This window comes from Bos taurus, chromosome 20, assembly GCF_002263795.3.
Source record: "Bos taurus isolate L1 Dominette 01449 registration number 42190680 breed Hereford chromosome 20, ARS-UCD2.0, whole genome shotgun sequence".
Taxonomy (NCBI): Eukaryota; Metazoa; Chordata; class Mammalia; order Artiodactyla; family Bovidae; genus Bos; species Bos taurus.
Window position 1 is genome coordinate 58,401,644 of NC_037347.1, and position 19,337 is coordinate 58,420,980.

Sequence of the window (19,337 nt, forward strand, 5' to 3'; positions counted from 1 at the left end):
GTGAGCCCCAGGATCAGCAGTAGACGCTGAGTGATAATGACGTGTCAGTGTAGGTTCATGGACTGTAGTCAGTGTAGCTTTCTACGGGGATGCTGTGTGTGCTTGGGGAAGAGGGAATGTAGCAGCTCTCCGTACTTTCTGCTCCACTTTACTGTGAGCCTAAAACTAATCCGAGAAATTAAGTCTATTTTAAAAGTGTATATACAATGGAATATTAGTTATAAAGCAGAATGAAATAATGCCCTTTGCAGCTGCATGGATAGATCTAGAGATTATCATAGTAAATAAAGTCAGAGAGAAAAAAACAAAAACATATGATATCACTTCTATGTGGAATCTAAAAAAATTATACAAATGAACTTATTTATGAAACAGAAACAAACTCACAGACAGAAAACAAACATGGTTCCCAAAAAGGAAAGAGGGTGGGAGAGGGATAAATTAGGAGTTCGGGATTAACAGATACACACTACTATATATAAAATAGATAACCAGCAAGGATTAACTGTACAGCACAGGGAACTATATTCAGCATCTTGTAATGAACAATAATTGAAAAGAATCTGGAAAAGAATATGTTTAACTGAATCACTTAATTACACACCAGAATCTAACCCAGCATTATAAATTACCTAAACTTCAATAAAAACTAAATTAAAAAAATGAGAAGTGTATGCAGAAAGCTGATCTCCTGCCTGTGCAGTTGCCTGTTCCTAAAGACAGAGGTGATATTCTGGTGACATTTTTATTTATTTATTTATTTTTGTAGTCAGAAAAATTCATTTATTTATTTATTTTAATTGGAGGCTAATTACTTTACAGTATTATAGTGGTTTTTGCAATACATTGACATGAATCAGCCACGAGTGTACATGTGTCCCCCATCCTGAAGCCCCCCCACATCTCTCCCCATCCCCATCCCTCAGGGTCATCCCAGTGCACCAGCCCTGAGCACCCTGTCTCATGCATCGAACCTGGAGTGTGGTGATCTGTTTCACATATGATAATATACATTTTTCAATGCTATTCTCTCAAATCATCCCACCCTTGCCTTCTCCCACAGAGTCCAAAAATCCGTTCTTACATCTGTGTCTCTTTTGCTGTTTCTCATATGGAGTCATCATTACCATCTTTCTAAATTCCATATATATGCCTTAGTATACTATATGGGTGTTTTTCTTTCTGACTTACTTCATTGTGTATAATAGGCTTCTGTTTCATCCACCTCATTAGAACTGATTTAAATGCATTCTTTTTAATGACTGAGTAATATTCCATTGTGTATATGTACCACAGCTTTCTTATCCATTCATCTGCTGATGGACATTTAGGTTGCTTCCTTGTCCTGGCTATTGTAAACAGTCCTGCGATGAACATTGGGGTACACGTGTCTCTTTCAATTCTGGTTTCCTCAGTGTGTATGCCCAGCAGTGGGATTGCTGGGTCATAAGGCAGTTCTATTTCCAGTTTTTTAAGGAATCTCCACACTGTTCTCCATAGTGGCTGTACTAGTTTGCATTCCCACCAACAGTGTAAGAGGGTTCCTTTTCTCCACACCCTCTCCAGCATTAATTGTTTGTAGACTTTTTGATAGCAGCCATCTGGTGACATTTTTAAAACAAAGTTCTTCTACTTAGACATCCATTCCCACAAGCTCCGATCTAATTTATTCGTCTGTGTGCTCAGTCTCGCAGTCTTATCCCACTCTTTGCAACCCTATGGACTATAGCCCATCTAGCTCCTCTGTCCATGGAATTCTCCAGGCAAGAATACTGAAGTGGGTAGCCATTCTCTCCCCCAGAGGATCTTCCAGGTTCAGGGATCAAAGCCCAGGCTCTGTGTCTCCTACGTTGGCAAGTGGATTCTGTATCGCTAGTGCCAACCTGGGAGGCCCCAATTTACTCATCTAGTAGGTGGAAAAGTTAGAAGCTCAGAGGGTGGTCCCTCATAGGGGATGGTTAAAACAGAGTATTCTATGGCCACATCTCTGGCAAGAATTATTCAAAAACAGTGTATTTAAAGATTTTCTTTCCCTATTTGTCTGCACAAAGATCAGGAATATATTTCAAATTAAAGCACAATAAGAATCAGGTGAATAGCATCCACAGATGGTATAAAAATTCCATCAATACCCATTTTCATGACATAGAGCTTACATTATGCTATGAAGGATACATACAGAAGTACAATATTTCACACATACATACACACGGGAAAAAAGGACCCATCACCCACTCCATATAAAGTGGTTGACCCATTTCCAAAATGTCTGTTGCTATTGTGTAGATTCAGCCTGCAAATAAAATTTAACATGTTAACCTTTTAACCAGAACATCTTAGAATTATTTTCTGATATTAACGTAGAACACTTGTTGGGTTTTTTCAATTCCTTTCATAGGAATTTCGTAGGTGATAGCGGACAGCTATCTCCCCCATAAGAAGATATTTCAAACTGAAGCTAATATGGATGAAAATGAAAATAAATAACCTTTATCAAATTACAGTGAGACTTACCCTATAAGCTGCTTAGCGTTCCTATGGAAACACAACCTGCTGTGTTTTATTGTGGGAGAGAAGACGACGTTTCTAATGCCGTTTGTGGGTCTCTTCACTCCACAGGCCTTGAACCGGGGGATCGCTGCTGTCAAGGAAGATGCAGTGGAGATGCTGGCCAGCTACGGGCTGGCCTACTCCTTAATGAAGTTCTTCACAGGGCCCATGAGTGACTTCAAGAACGTGGGCCTGGTGTTTGTGAACAGCAAGCGGGACAGGACCAAAGCTGTCCTGTGCATGGTGGTGGCCGGGGCCATTGCTGCCGTCTTCCACACCCTCATAGGTAAGACTGTCGGTCGTCCCTTAAGAATCCAGCTTTGCCAATTCCCTGTTCCTCTTAATCTATTTATGTGTATTTATTGTAGTAGTGATTTCTTCCATAATTATTAAGTATCATGAGAATTTTAAGGGCTGGGGGGAATGGAGTTGGTACTTCTAGGGCAAAAAAAAGAGACATCCTTTCTCTAGGAAATTGTATGTCTCTGGTTGCCAAACCCTGTGTCAGAGAAGGAAGAGTTCCATTAATATGTGATCAGATTTAGGACTTCCCTGGTGGCTCAGACGATAAAGCGTCTGCCTACAATGCCGGAGACCCAGGTTCAATCCCTGGGTCGGGAAAATCTCCTGGAGAAGGAAATGGCAACCCACTCCAGTATTCTCGCCTGGAAAATCCCATGGACGGAGGAACCTGGTAGACTACAGTCCAAGGGGTCGCAGAGTTGGACACAACTGAGCGACCTCACTCACTTTTGTTAAGGCTTCCCTGGTGGCTCAGATTATAAAGAATCCATCTCAATGTAGAAGACCAGGGTTCGATCCCTGGTTAGGGAAGATCTTCTGGAGAAGGGAATGGCTACCCACTCCATATCCTAGCCTGGAGAATCCCATGGACAGAGGAGCCTGGCGGGCTACAGTCCCTTGAGGTCAAAAAGAGTCAGACATGACTGAGCAACTAAGCACAACATACACACACACACAAAGATGAAAAAAAGTCAGGTGCTTTTGTTAGACAGACGTTACTTAACCTTTTTTTTCAAATTGAAGTGTAGTCGATTTACAACATTGTGTTAATTTCAGGTGTACAGCACACTGATTGAGCTATATATATAACTTTTTCAGATTCTTTTCTGTTATAGTTATTACAAGATATTGACTAGAGTTCCCTGTGCTATACAGTAGGACCTTGGTGTTTATGTACTTTATCAGACTCACTTAATCTTAAGAATAAAAACAGAATGAGCATTATTTAGGATTAATTCTCATCAGCAGTGAAAACAAATGAGATTGTCTTCTGTATTAAAATTGTCTCATTTTAGGACCTCATGCTTCTATTTTAGATGAGACTTGACACTCTGGGCATAACATTCTTTGCATCAAACAAGAAAATTAAGTCACACAGAGTGATTGACCCGTGGTTGGAAAGCCCTTTCCTTTAGAGTCAGAGCTCTACTTCTGCTGCCTTCAGGGTAGTGATAAAAACCCTTAAGGGCACAATTTCAGAACCTATAGACTTCAAAACAGCTCAGCTTACCTGGCATAAAAGTTGAATGACCCACCTACTGAACCCAGTTACATGAAGCCCGTGAACAACCCTTCACAAACCCGTTGTGTGTCTTCAGCTTGGCCCTGGTTGCCTGAGAACCATGAATGTCCGTGCTGAATGAAGAGCCAGGAGATTAACCCACACCATTTCCCATGTACTCAGGTGTCAACTCAAGTTTACTCATACAATTGTGAATCTGAAAGTAAATAGAGCCAGCTCTTTGTGGGTTTCCTTTTTAATAGAGCATAGGATTTTGTGCTAAGAACAATGAGGACCAGAAGATGCTTCCCGTGGGCCAAATATCCAGACCAAGTGTTGCTGTTGATCATTTTCATTTGGACTGAGAGCTTCAGGGTGTGGGGTGGAGAGGAGATGCCTTTCTTGCCCTCAACTTACACCCTGAATACTGAGCTCTCTACTGAGTTTTAAAGGAAACTTCAGCAACAAGAATTCATCTGGGCCATTTTCATAGATGGCACAGTGCCTCAGTCAGTAAAGAATCTGCCTGCAGTGCAGGAGACCTGGGTTCGATCCCTAGGTCAGGAGGATCCCGTGGAGAGGGAAATGGCAACCCACCACAGTATTTTTGCCTGGGAAATCCCATGGGCAGAGGAGCCTGGTGGGCTACAGTCCACGGGGTTGCAAGAGTCGGACACGATTTAACAACTAAGCTGCCACCAACCAACACCATGTGTATCTGAGAAAATGACATATGTGAAATGAGCAGGTCTAAATAAGTTTTTGCCTAAAAAAGGAAGACAAATTAGTTCCTTTTTATAAAATTCCTTCCAAATAAACCCAACATTTCCTGTTTTATGAGGGAATGAGACTTTGGGACTCATAGCTAATTACTAGCTGTCTGTAATTAAGGAAAACTTGAGTTTTCTGTGTTATTGATGCTGTTGGGAGGAACAATTTGGTCACTGAAATAAAAATTGAAGTCATTTTCTAATTTAAATCCAAGTTTTTCAACTTTAAGATGGAATCCTAAAATCTTAAATTTGAACCAAAATGGTTCTACCTCCAGATATTTAACAATTGTTTTTATCACTGTTGATATTTTTACAATTACTATATAGCATTCCCCCCCCCCAACAAATGCTTTCCACAGTCACTACAGAAGCACATATCAATTTCTTTCAAACATTTAAAACTCAAAATTTAATGATTTTTCCACCTGTAGTATATTGGTCTCATTTCAATTTTCTGTCTAAGGGTTTAATTCTTCTCTTGCCTTGTCTGCTACATCAGACATATTTGCTCATCTTCTTGTCTCCTCTTTCTGTTTTTTTGTTTTTTTTTTTTTAAGTATCCTGTAAGTCTTTCTGGGGCTTCCCTGGTGGCTCAGGAGTAAAGAATCGCCTGCAATGCAGGAGACACAGGAGATGTGGGTTCAATCCCTGGATGGGGAAGATCCCCTGGAGGAGAACGTGGCAACCCACTCCAGTATTCTTGGCAGGTAGATCCCGTGAACAGAGTAGCCTAGCAGGATGCTGTCCATGGGGTTGCAAAGAGTTGGACACAACTGAAGTGACTGAGCACTCAAGCTTTTCTGTCCTCAGATCTTGCCAATGGTTTCCCAGAAGCTTGACCACAAGCTCCAGATAGGATGTTGATCTCTTTGCCTCATTTTCCAACATAATTTTCTCATCATCAATAAACATCCACCCATTTAGTTTCTACGTTACAATGTGTCACCTACACTAGACACTAAAACCATTTCTCATGTCTTAGTCATGCTAAAAACAGCTACTTACATCTCTACTTAAACAGTTAGCTCTCAGATGTCTATGCTTGGGACAAGGAAACAGTGATAGATAAAACAGAAAGGCAAATATTCCAGATATATTTGACTTGAGAAGCCATCATCTGTTCTCAGGCAGTCTTCTAATTGTATTTGCTTGGCCTGAGAGTGAAATGAGTATGTATTTAGCTCAGTAGGCAAAGAATCTGCCTGCAATGCAGGAGACCCAGGTTCAATCCCTGGGTCGGGAGGATCCCCTGGAGATGGAAACAGCAACCCACTCCAGTATTCTTGCCTGGAAAATCCCATGGACAGAGGAGCCTGGCAGGCTACAGTCCATGGGTCGCGAGAGTCGGACATGACTGAGCAACTAAACCACTACCACGACCACCATTCCTCACACGAGCAGCTCCTCGGTAAGGCTCAGAGTCCGTACAAGAAGCAAGGTGTTCCCGGTTCACCAGCTTAACTCACAGGGTGAGAAACCAGAGTGATCGAGGCCAGAAGCCTAGTTTCTTTATATTCCTTTGTTCAGGCGAAACCAGTCTTACTGCCTTAAACGTTCGTTTTTAGGTGCTATTTCCCTATCTCCTTAATGGATTTCTTTCTTTTATCAAGACCTTCTAACTTTTCCATAGCATTTATGTAAGGACATTTGAGAGCAGAGGGGAGGAAGAGATTCTTTCTCTTAGGGTTGTGTTCTGAAAAGCTCACGAGGTGAGTCATCTTCTGTTGTTATTTGGTCAGTCGTGTCCCACTCTGTGCGACCCCGTGGACTGCAGCACACCAGGCTTCCTTGTCCTTCACTATCCCCCAGAGTTTGCTCTAACTCATTTCTATTGAATTGGTGATGCCATCCAACCATCTCATCCTCTGTTGCCCATCTCCTCCTGCCCTCAATCTTTCCCAGCATCAAGATCTTTTCCAGTGTGTCAGCTCTTCACATCAGGTAGCCAAAGGCTTGGAGCTCTGGCTTCAGCATCAGTCCGGAAGGAGTATTCAGGCTTGATTGGTTTGATCTCCTTGCAGTCCAAGGGACTCAGTCCTCTTCTAACTGGCTCTGAAAACATGAGCTGTATTTCAGCCTGTGCAGTGTTCAGTTGTTCCAGTCGTGTCTGGCTCTTTGTGATCCTGTGGACGTAGCCCACCACGTGCCTCTGTCCTTGGGATTCTCCAGGCAAGAATACTAGCGTGGGTTATTACCATGCCCTCCTCCAGGAATCAAACCTGCGTCTCTGACATCTCCTGCATTGGCACGCAGGTTCTTTACCACTAGTGACATGTGTGGATCACGCATCCCTTTCTAATTTTTCCCTTATCTTTGATACAAGATGGACTTGTGAGTTTGACCCAAGGCTCTAAATGACTATTTTGTCTCACCGCATAAGATTACAAATGGTGACTTTTCTTATCTATTATGTTTCCTTAATTCCATCCAACGTCAGGCTGTGGCTTTAACACCACCACCCTATTGGGCGTTTGTTTGTTTTTTCAGTTTAATGGCCAACTCCTTGATTTCTTTTTGCTTTGTTTCCTAATTTACCTGTTTCTTCATTTTATTCTTTACCATCATAGTTACTTTTCCCAGCAAGATATCATCTGTAGTTTTAATGAATATACTTCTTTATTCAAACACATTTATAGATGAAATTCGACCATTTTCCCTTATGATATTATTAGCATTCTTGTTAATTCTAAAGAGACATACCATTAGTATTAGTAGAGCTGACCTTCCTGCTTTGCACTTGAGGGGCTTTGACTAAAGGGGAGTGAGACTAAGAATTGCCCTTTGTTTAACTCACTTTTTGGAGAAGGTGATGGCAATCCACCCCAGTACTCTTGCCTGAAAAATCCCATGGGCGGAGGAGCCTGGTAGGCTGAAGTCCATGGGGTCACTAAGAGTCGGACACGACTGATCGACTTCACTTTCACTTTTCACTTTCATGCATTGGAGAAGGAAATGGCAACTCACTCCAGTGTTCTTGCCTGGAGGATCCCAGGGACAGAGGAGCCTGGTAGGCTGCCGTCTATGGGGTCGCACAGAGTCGGACACAACTGAAGCGACTTAGCATCAGCAGCAGCAGTAACTCACTTTTAATCCCTGTCTGTCCTATCAGTGGTCCAACAAATTGCTTACTGACCAAATAGTATGTGCGTGTCGTTCACGTCCTACTAACGATAAGCTGGGTGCAGAAGTGAGACGAATACAAAACAGATGGTGGCCAGATACACCCTTCTTCTCAAAGAGATGTAGTTAATGGGAAAGTGTGCCTGTTCAGCATGGATTTCTAGAAGCAAAAGCTATTTTCAGCCTGTGAAAATTTTTATGATACTGTAATATGTAGCATTTATTTTTCTCTTTCTGACTTAAACTTCACTCTGTATGACAGTATCTGAATCTATCCACATTCTCAGCAAAGAGCACAGTTCCATTCCTTTTTATGGCTGAGTAATGGAAAAAGCAAGAGAGTTCCAGAAAAACATCTATTTCTGCTTTATTGACTATGCCAAAGCCTTTGACTGTGTGGGTCACAATAAACTGTGGAAAATTCTGAAAGAGATGGGAATACCAGACCACCTGATCTGCCTCTTGAGAAATTTCTATGCAGCTCAGGAAGCAACAGTTAGAACTGGACATGGACCAACAGACTGGTTCCAAATAGAAAAAGGAGTTCATCAAGGCTGTATACTGTCACCCTGTTTATTTAACTTCTATGCAGAGTACATCATGAGAAACGCTGGACTGGAAGAAACACAGGCTGGAATCAAGATTGCTGGGAGAAATATCAATAACCTCAGATATGCAGATGACACCACCCTTACGGCAGAAAGTGAAGAGGAACTCAAAAGCCTCTTGATGAAAGTGAAAGTGGAGAGTGAAAAAGTTGGCTTAAAGCCCAACATTCAGAAAATGAAGATCATGGCATCCAGTCCCATCACTTCATGGAAATAGATGGGGAAACAGTGGAAACAGTGTCAGACTTTATTTTTCTGGGCTCCAAAATCAGTGCAGATGGTGACTGCAGCCATGAAATTAAAAGACGCTTACTCCTTGGAAGCAAAGTTATGACCAACCTAGATAGCATATTGAAAAGCAGAGACATTACTTTGCCAACAAAGGTTCGTCTAGTCAAGGCTATGGTTTTTCCTGTGGTCATGTATGGATGTGAGAGTTGGACTGTGAAGAAGGGTGAGCGCCGAAGAATTGATGCTTTTGAACTGTGGTGTTGGAGAAGACTCTTGAGAGTCCCTTGGACTGCTAGGAGATCCAACCAGTCCTTTCTGAAGGAGATCAGCCCTGGGATTTCTTTGGAAGGAATGATGCTAAAGCTGAAACTCCAGTGCTTTGGCCACCTCATGTGAAGAGTTGACTCATTGGAAAAGACTCTGATGCTGGGAGGGATTGGGGGCAAGAGGAGAAGGGGACGACAAAGGACGAGATGGCTGGATGGCATCACTGACTCAATGGATGTGAGTCTCAGTGAACTCCGGGAGTTGGTGATGGACAGGGAGGCCTGGTGTGCTGCGATTCATGGGGTCACAAAGAGTCGGACATGACTGAGTGACTGATCTGATCTGATCTGATACTATATGTATACATATATACTACTATATACATATACATATATACTACTATGTATAAAATAGATGACTAATGAGAACCTACTGTAAAATAAATATTTTTAAAAAGAAAAGCAAGATGGTAGAAGTAAACCAGAGTCAAAGTTGAAGGAGTCAAAAGTGGATTTGAGCGAGCACACTGACAGTGGAGAAGGCAAGACAAGGGGCTATTGGGTGGTGGGGGAAGATGTGGGAGGCACACAGCCACCATACATTTATAAATAGGGGATAATAAAGCAGGAAAAAGGGTTCAGTGTTGAATGTCACAAGTACCAGGTGGATGTCTGATGCTCAGGTTGGGGCAGGTAACCCAGCACAGATGTGCAGCCTGAGACTATGGAAGAGCCCATTAAACAACACAGATGGCAAAGGGGGAGGAAGAATGAAAGGGAAGGAGAGCAGGGAAGGGCCAAGCAGAAAGAGGACCAGCAAAGAGGGCATTAGGCACTTAGCCCTGCAGCTGTCCCTGGGTCCCTTGGAGGGCCTTTGATACCAGTGGGCATTTTTTGTTGTTGTTGTTACATCTCAGTGACAACTATATAAAATAAAGCAAATTTATCAGTTCAACTCAGTCACTCAGTTGTGTCTGACTCTTTGCGACCCCATGGTCTGCACACCAGGCTTCCCTGTCCTTCACCATCTCCCGGAACTTGCTCAAACTCATGTCCATTGAGTTGGTGATGCCATCCAATCATCTCATCCTCTGTTCTCCCCTTCTCCTCCTGCCTTCAATCTTTCCCAGCATCAGGGTCTTTTCCAATGAGTCAGCTTTTCACATCAGGTGGCCAAAGTATTGGAGTTTCAGCTTCAGCATCACTCCTTCCAATGAACACCCAGGACCGATCTCCTTCAGGATGGACTGGTTGGATCTCCTTGCTGACCAAGGGACTCTCAAGAATCTTCTCTAGCACCACAGTTCAAAAGCATCAATTCTTTGGGGCTCAGCTTTCTTTATAGTCCAACTCTCACATCCATACATGACTACTGGAAAAGCCAAAACTTTGACTAGACAGACCTTTGTTGGCAAAGTAATGTCTCTGCTTTTTAATGTGCTGTCTAGGTTGGTCATATCTTTCTTCCAAGGAGCAAGCGTCTTTTAATTTCATGGCTACAGTCACTATCTGCAGTGATTTTGGAGCCCAGAAAAATAGTCTCTCACTGTTTCCATTGTTTCCCCATCTATTTGCTATGAAGTGATGGGATCAGATGCCATGATCTTCGTTTTCTGAATGTTGAGTTATACGCCAACTTTTCACTCTCCTTTTTCACTTTCATCAAAAGGCTCTTTAGTTCCTCTTCACTTTCTGCCATAAGGGTGGTGTCATCTGCAAATCTGAGGTTATTGATATTTCTCCCAGCAGTCTTGATTTCAGCTTGTGCTTCATCCAGCCCAGCAATTCGCATGATGTACTCTGCATATAAGTTAAATAAGCAGGGTGACAATATACAGCCTTGATGTACTCCTTTCCCAATTTGGAACCAGTCTGTTGTTCCACGTCCAGTTCTAACTGTTGCTTCTGGACCTGCATACAGATTTCTCAGGAGGCAGGTTAGGTGGTCTGGCATTCCTATCTCTTTAAGAATTTTCCACAGTTTGTTGTGATCCACACAGTCAAAGGCTTTGGCATAGTCAATAAAACAGAAGTTGATGTTTCTCTGAAACTCTCTTGCTTTCTCAATGATCCAACAGACGTTCATATAAGTATGTTTAATACAGCCTTAACAACAAGGCAGATCTATATGTTCTGATTACTGCTTTTTAACTTTATGGTCGCTAAAGAAATTTTTATTGCTTAGAAAAGCTGAATATATTTTGTCATTCTGCATAGTCTCCTTGGTTATGAACTAATGCCTTAGCTAAGTACTCTGAGATTTTTTCTTTCCAAAAATTGTGTATTTCCCATTGGAGAAATCATCATTCCCAGAATGATCTCTTAGAGTTTTTTTCCCCCAATTTGGATGAACTTTGACATTTCAAACTTTTCAGTGTCTACTAGTCATCTACCAGTTCCTGCAGGATCTTCTTACTTGGAAGAGATTTCAAATGAGCGTCTCCAGCTTTGAGCAACCCAGTTTCAGATGTCTCTCCTTTCCTTCACTTACCTGGTATTATATCTGGACATCCACTGGTGGGTTACAGCAAGATGTTATAGACTTAGGTCAGAGAGGACCCAAAACTGCTTTGTAGGGTCATCCTTTGTAGGGTTTTTGTGTTTGTCCCAATAAAAGAGAAATCTTTCACTAGGTCCTTTTTATTGCATTTGCCTATTACATTTGCAATAAGGTTTTTTCCTAGTGTGTTTCATATTCATTTTCTCTGATTTCTTGTTCTTTTTGGAGCCAGCTGCTGAGCCAGATCTTCTCCCATCCTTGGAGTTTTGCACATGGTGGTGGCTTTCCCCTGACATGACTGGGGAGATTCTCACTGACCAGACAGGCACTTCCCCAGGAATTTGTGGGGGAGATGCTGAGGAAAAGATGGTTCCAGAAAATTTCCTGCCCCAAACCTTATACAATTAGTCAGAGAAGTAGACACTTGGAACTTGTCGAACGGACAGACTTGAAATCGAGAAATCCACTGGCCGAAAAGTTGATGTCTGTTCTATGTACACCTGTGGCCTGGTTCAAGAAACCCAAATTGCAGGAGCCTTGAAAGTATTCCTGGCTTTTTGTTCTTGTCATCTGTTGGGCAACTGCCAGTAAGTGTCCCTTTTAAACTAAATTATAGGCTTCTCTGGTGTCTCAGACTGTAAAGAATCAACCTGCCATGTAGGAGACCCAGGTTCAGTCCCTGGGTCGGGAAGATCCCCTGGAGAAGGAAATGGCAACTCAGTCCAGTATTCTTGCCTAGAGAATTCCATGGACAGAGGAGCCTGGCAATCTACAGCCCATGGGGGTCCCAAAGAGTTGGACATGGCTGAGTGACTAATACTTTTACTTAAGCTAAATTGTAGCCGCTACCCTAGTCATGAACTCATCTATGAGACTCCATTTTATAAAAATGCAAGTCATGAGATTTGCCAGCCCCAGACCTTAGTTTAACCCAGGGGTCAGATATTTTCCTGTTTCTCCCTGTTTATCTATAAAAGAGAGGAAAATTTGCCAACCTTGTGTTTGGTTTCATTGGGTCCAAGTCAACTTCACATGCGTGGAAATTATAGTATGGCCTGGCCTCCTAATTCACACAGAGGTAGAAACCACTGCTGTGGATTTGTTTACTTCTTTCCACACTTACTCCTTCCAGTGATCTGCAAGCCCTCTTCCATGCCACAGAGGAGTCCAGGCAATCTGCAGAGCTCAGAGGAACAAAACTTGTACAGTTTCCTGTGCTTCTACAGTTTCTCAAGAGACTCTGTTTGTCCTTGTTCCCTTGTCAACAAAGCTGTCCATTATTCATGGATTATAAACCAATCCTGTAAAGAGTAAATTGGGACAACTTGGTATCATTTAAACCAGCAAGGGTGGTAGGAATGGACAGGCAGGTCTGTATAGTCTCATGATCTATTGCTGTGTGGCAATCACCTCGGTACTCACTGACTCACAAGACAAGCTTTCATTCTTGCTCACTAGACCATAGGTCAGTGGGGTGGCTGTTTTGCACTTGGCCATGTTTATGCCTCTGTGGTCAGCTGAATCCAAAGGAGACTCTGCCGGTCTTGGTGGGCTCACCAGGATCTGTCAGGTAACAGTAGGCTGGTCCAGGTGGCTCCGTGGACAGCTGAGCTCTGTTCCACATCGCCTCTCATCCTCCTCCACCAGCCCAAGCTTGCCTAAACAGCTGTGCCCGTACCTCCAGCAATGGATAGAGACACACAGGGTCTCTTGGGCCAAAAATCAGATGCGGCTCAACTTCACTGCCACTGCATGCTCCTGGGCAGGACAAGTCACAGGCCAGCCCAGGTTCCAGGAGTAGGGAAATTGACTCCAACTTTTGACAGGAGGAACTACAAAATCACATGCAGGGTAGGGACGTAAGAAGGAGAGAAGAGTTGAGGACACTGTAGCCATCAGCCTGCTACACTCACTTCTTGGCAGGATTATGGATTCATGCATTTATTCCATCCATAGAGACTGAACACTTCCTATGTGGAAAATATTGGCCTATATCCTGGGATTTCAGGCGTAAGGCTTGTTCTCTAGAGAGAAGCAGAAATCATGCAATAAATTATTACATTACCCACTCAATCGAGTCTTTTTTTATTGAGGTATTGTGGCTAAGCTAGTAAAGGATCCACCTGCAATGCGGGAGACCTGGGTTCGATCCCTGGGTTGGGAAGATCCCCTAGAGAAGGGAAAGGCTACCCGCTCCAGTATTCTGGCCTGGAGAATCCCATGGGCTGTATAGTCCCTGGGGTCACAAAGAGTCGGACACGACTGAGTGCCTTTCACCTCACTTCATTAGTTTCCAGTGTACAGAAAAGTGAATGTTGTACATATATTTGTTTTTCAGACTCTTTTCCAGTATAGGTTATTATAAGATATTGAGTACAGTTCCCTACACTATAATATATATTATATGTTATCACTTGTATTATGTGCTATCATATGTAGCATATATATAATGTATATAATTATGACCCTGATGCTGGGAAAGATTGAAGGCAAGAGGAGAAGGGGACAACAGAAGATGAGATGGCTGGATGGCATCACCACTCAATGGACATGAGTTTGAGCAAGCTTCGGGGAATGGTGAAGGATGGGGAAGGCTGGTGTACTGCAGTCCATAGGGTTGCAAAGAGTCGGACACAACTTAGCGACTGAACAACAGCAACAAGGGTTCCCAAATTTGCCTCTCGGAAATGCACATATTAACCTTTCCCTAAAATGGGAGGAAGGCTTTTTCGTCAACTCCCATGGGAAAATTTTAGGTAATGAGACTTGTTTTGATTAATACCAATATTTCATGGCATATTGCAACAAGCACTGGTTACTCTGGTTGAACAAGTTTGGGAACCACTGATTCTGGGAGGGTCCACCACTCCAGTGGGCTGAGGTAGGAGGAGCTAGGGATTTGAATGACGGCCCCTCCTGTTTTCCTGTTTCCGCAGCTCAAATACCTGTAAATAGGTCAAGTCCGTGTCCTCTTGCTGCAGCCAGGCCATGAAATCCATTTACATCTATTCAAAAGCCTCACTTAATTTCTCTTTCTAATGTTCTACTTTTCATAAGGAATATAGGCTATTTCAGAACAGTCTTAGTAAGGCCGTTTATAAAAGTTGAAGGTTACTAAGTGTCATGAAGGCAGCTAGCCTGGTAATTATAGACTCGATGCAAAGCACTTTAAACAAATTACCCCCAGCCTCCAGCTCCAGCCAGAAACAGCTCTGGGAAACAGAGGGGAGGGTGAGGGGATATTAGGTGAAAAACAGCTGCTGGAATTGAGCATTCCCAACTCCCAGGGTGGAAACAACCTTTGTAGTTAAAATCAGACTCTTCTACCGCATAGGCGAGGAGTAAAAGGAAGGAAGAAAAACAGGAAGAAAAGCTTCTTTCCGTGGCCTCCAGAATTTTCCTCTAGTAGCTAAAAGAGGACAGGAAGTAAAAAGAAGCAAAAGCATCCTCAGGCCCATTGGTCTTAAAGTACCCTGGCACTTGGGGACCCCGGAGCTGCAGTCTGAACAAAACGAGGAGGTGGGGGACATCCTGGCAGAATCAGAGCTTTGGCTGAGCTCAGCACCCAGCAGTCCTGCAGACTCTCTTCAACTTTAGATGTTTGCTCTTCATTGCTCTGCGTAAAGGCACTGTTTTTAACGTTTTAGTTCAAATATTCTAATAAATTGGTATACTTAGATATGGGCTTCCCAGGTAGCTCAGACGGTAAAGAATCTGCCTGCCATGCAGGAGACCTGGGTTCGATCCCTGGGTCAGGAAGATGTCATGGGAGAAGGAAACGGCAACCCACTCCAGTATTCTTGCCTGGGAAATCCCACGGATAGAGAAGCCTGGCGGTCGACAGACTATGGGGTCGCAAAAGAGTCTGACATGACTTAACAGCAACCAGCAACAGTGGCAATACTTAGGTATATTCATAGAAGTAGAAAAACTGATTTATACTGACCCCTATACACTCAGACCACATGAGCCAACTGCTCGCTTTGCTCACAGCTTCTCAAACTCACACAACCTTTCTTCTCTGGCTGCTATCCTACAGTCTCATGGGAAAAGAATTCTCTCTAGAAGCCACCTGTATGAGTTTGCTAGGTCTGTTCTAGCAAAGCACCACAGACAGCAGAAGTGCGTAGTCTCACAGTCTGGAGGCTGGGAGATCGAGGCAGTGGTGGTGAGGTTGGTTCCTTTGAAGGCCATGACCGAGAACCTGTCCCAGGCCCCTCTCCAGCTTCTGGGGGTTTGTGATATGTAGTGTCTTAGTGTCTTTTGGCTTGAGGAGGCATCTCCCTGATCTCTCCCTTGATGGTCTCGTGAGCTTGTCCTTTTGCACATTTCTGTAGGTCTCCAAATTCCCTGTTTAGAAGGATACCAGTTGCCGTGGGTTGGAAGCCCACTGTCCTTCAGTGTCACCCTGCACGTGCGTGCTTGGTCGCTCAGTCATGTCCAACTCTTCAATCCCATGGACTGTAGCCCACGAGGCTCCTCTGTCCATGGGATTTTCCAGGCCAGAATACTGGAGTGGGTTGCCATTTCCTTCTCCAGGGGATCTTCCCCACCCAGGGATCGAACCAAGTCTCCTGCACTAAAGGCGAATGCTTTACCATCTGAGCCACCAGGGAAGCCCCAGGGTCACCCGACCTTCACTAATTATACCTGCAATGATCCTGATGCCAAATAAGGTCACCTTCTGAGGTCCTAAGGGCTAGGAGTCAACAAATGAATTGTGAGGGGACAGAGGTCAACCCATACATCCCCCTCTGAATCTCAGCCTTTCTCCAGTCTCAAGGTCCCCACTTTGGCCATCCAGTCAGGTCCGCTCAGCTGGCATTTATATCAGCTCTAACCTTTACCAGGGAATTTTAGTTCCTGAGCTATTCATAGCCATCCCTGGGCTCCTGCACTTGGCATGGCTCTGTTTGCCCAGCGTGGCTGCCTTTACCATTTGCAGCTGCCTCTGCCAGGAAGGGCAAGGGGGCAGGATCAGGACATCTCTCTGGGGATCTCCACACAATGAACTTGACTGACAATGAAAAGGCATGTACAGATCAACAGCGACCATGATTTCCAAGTCTCAGCACTCACAGTAAGCTGTGTGTGTGGTTCAGTAACATCTGCATCCCAGCTTCGGGTTTCAGCGGCTCATCTCGGATCTGAATGCATTTCTCACCTCGCTGCAAAGTGGGGCTGGAGGACTCCCTCCCTGCCTCAAAGGGTCAGGTCACCTTCGTACCTTCTGATCCAAGCAGGACATCACAGCTGCCTCCCTGGTCCCTGGCCATAACTCATCCCACTTCTCCCTTCTTTGCTGTTTCTGCCAAGTGCCAGCCTCCCTCCTGGATTTCCCTTCCTCTTCTGCTGGCCCCACCATGCTCCACCCCTGACACCTGGGCTCACCTGGAGGTTCGCCTTTTGATTTCCACCTCTGTTCCTCCTGGGAGGATTCAGATCTCCCCTCCTGCATTTGCCTCCCTCACCAGCCCTGTTTTCTGTATGACTCAGTCATCTTAGCCCCCTGCCTCTTGAAATCACTTACTCATACGTCACTCCCACTGGTATTTCCATTTGTGCATTTAAATATCTTTTCTTTCATCCTGAAGAGCATGCTTGATTCAACATTCTCATGCTGCTGCTGCTAAGTCGCTTCAGTTGTGTCCGACTCTGTGCGACCCCATAGACAGCAGCCCACCAGGCTCCCCCGTCCCTGGGATTCTCCAGGCAAGAGTTCTGGAGTGGGTTGCCATTTCCTTCTCCAATGCATGAAAGGGAAAAGTGAAAGTGAAGTCGCTCAGTCATGCCCGACTCTTAGCGACCTCATGGACTGGAGCCCACCAGGCTCCTCCATCCATGGGATTTTCCAGGCAAGAGTACTGGAGTGGGGTGCCATTGCCTTCTCCACCACATTCTCATAATTCCAGGCTAATCCCAACAAAAGATGGAGAATTATTTCTTTTTACCAATTAATATGGTAATAAACCCACAAAGAGAAACAATTTGGTGACCGAACAATGACAATAACAAGTGGTAACAAATCATCCCCCACACTTTGAAATGGAGAAAGGGATTCTGATTGTTTCACAAAAAGTAAGAGGGACACTGCATTTGACCTCCTTTCTGATTTTAAAGCAGCTTCTGCACTTCTCAAGTGTATAAATATTCATATTAATGAAAGAGTGAACACAGCAGGAACGCTACTATTAGAGCACTATGTAAAACCCTATGAAAACACAAAGATTATTGTTTTCCTGTATGGTCTAAACTTTGTATCAGTGAGGTAGGAAATAGTCAATATTTTATTTAACCTTTACTAAAATGTCAGGGAGCTTCCCTGGTGGCTCAGATGGTAGAGAATCTGCCTGTGGTGCCGGAGACCCAGGTTCAATCCCTGGGTTGGGAAGATGCCCTGGAGAAGGGAATGGCTACCCAGTCCTGTATTCTTGCCTGGAGAATCCCATGGACAGAAAAGCCTGGAGAGCCACAGTCCATGGGGTCACAAAGAGTCGTAGACAAATAACACACACACACACACACACACACACAGCAATGCCACAGTGCTTAGTTCATACATTATGGAATTTTTCTCTTTCTACCTTTCTCACCCTTCGGCACGTACACACTCATTCAGCCTTTGTCGGTTAAAGCCCATTATGTTCTAGTTACACACTGGTCCCAAATCCTCACATTGGAGGGACTTGGAAAGCACAGAGACAGCATTTTTCCACTGGGCAAACTATACCCACAGTTTCCATCCCCCACAATTTTTGCCTTCCTTGGAAAAATGAAACAAAAGGAATTACAAACAGTGACTAGCTACCTTTAAATTTCTATTGACAAGCCACGTTTTGTTGAATCCCTGTGTTGTGCACCTGGAACTAGCATAATATTGTAGATCCATTAAACTTATTAAAGAAAAAAGAAAAGGCATATTAACACATAGGAATTTTCTCTTAGTAAATAATTAAGAATACCTACAGACATTGAGGGCTTCCCTGGTGGCTTAGTGGTAAAGAATCCCCCTGCCAATGCAGGAGATGCGGGTTTGATCCCTGGAGAAGGAAATGGCAACCCACTGCAGTATTCTTGCCTGGGAAATTCCATGAACAGAGGAGCTTGGTGGGCTACAGTCCATGGGGTCGCAAAAGAGTCAGATGTGACTTAGCAACTAAACAACAACTACATGGGCATTGAGCTTTCAAACTAGCCATCAAGCATTCTTTTATAATATCAAAAGAATGGAAACAACCTAAATATATACTAAATGGAGATTGAGCAAGTGATACTAAATAAACCTGCAAAAAGGAATTCAGTACAACCAATCACATATAGAAGCATGTTATGGAAAGGATGTTTATGGTTCACAAACGAGTATGTATGTAGTATTGAGAGGGTAATAGGCAGTAAGGCCAGGGCTCTCCAAACGGAGGAAATAGCCTGCAAGTGTCAGACATTTTTATCTCTCTTAAGCGGCCAGAGGAAACAAACGTGATATTTTTTTCCTTCTCTATACAAATTTAAAAGAAGGTTTCTCTTAAAATACTGTGTTGCCATAATGACACCTGGTTTCGCCTGAAGTTAACTATTCTCAAACCTAGAGATAACCAATGCCTTTTTCTTACTGAAACATTTGTCTTAAGCTATGCTAATGTACTATGCGTTTACCCCGAACTCCATCTTCAAGTCGGTTCCTCCTCTTGGCTCAGAACCTACTTGACAAACCAGTATGTTATACTCAGATATTGTTCCCCTAATCTATGTAAACAAAACTATTTG

The 19,337-nt window shown here is 43.6% G+C and overlaps 1 protein-coding gene across 3 annotated transcripts in view; it reads left to right on the top strand.

Moving 5' to 3' along the window:
- The window catches only part of ANKH (ANKH inorganic pyrophosphate transport regulator), a 169,973-nt gene that overhangs the window by 94,117 nt on the left and 56,519 nt on the right, over positions 1 to 19,337 (top strand). For all 3 annotated transcript variants that reach the window (NM_001109793.1, XM_059878696.1, XM_059878697.1), the window contains 1 exon segment: positions 2,620 to 2,836. In NM_001109793.1, coding sequence (NP_001103263.1) covers positions 2,620 to 2,836 — 217 coding nt within the window.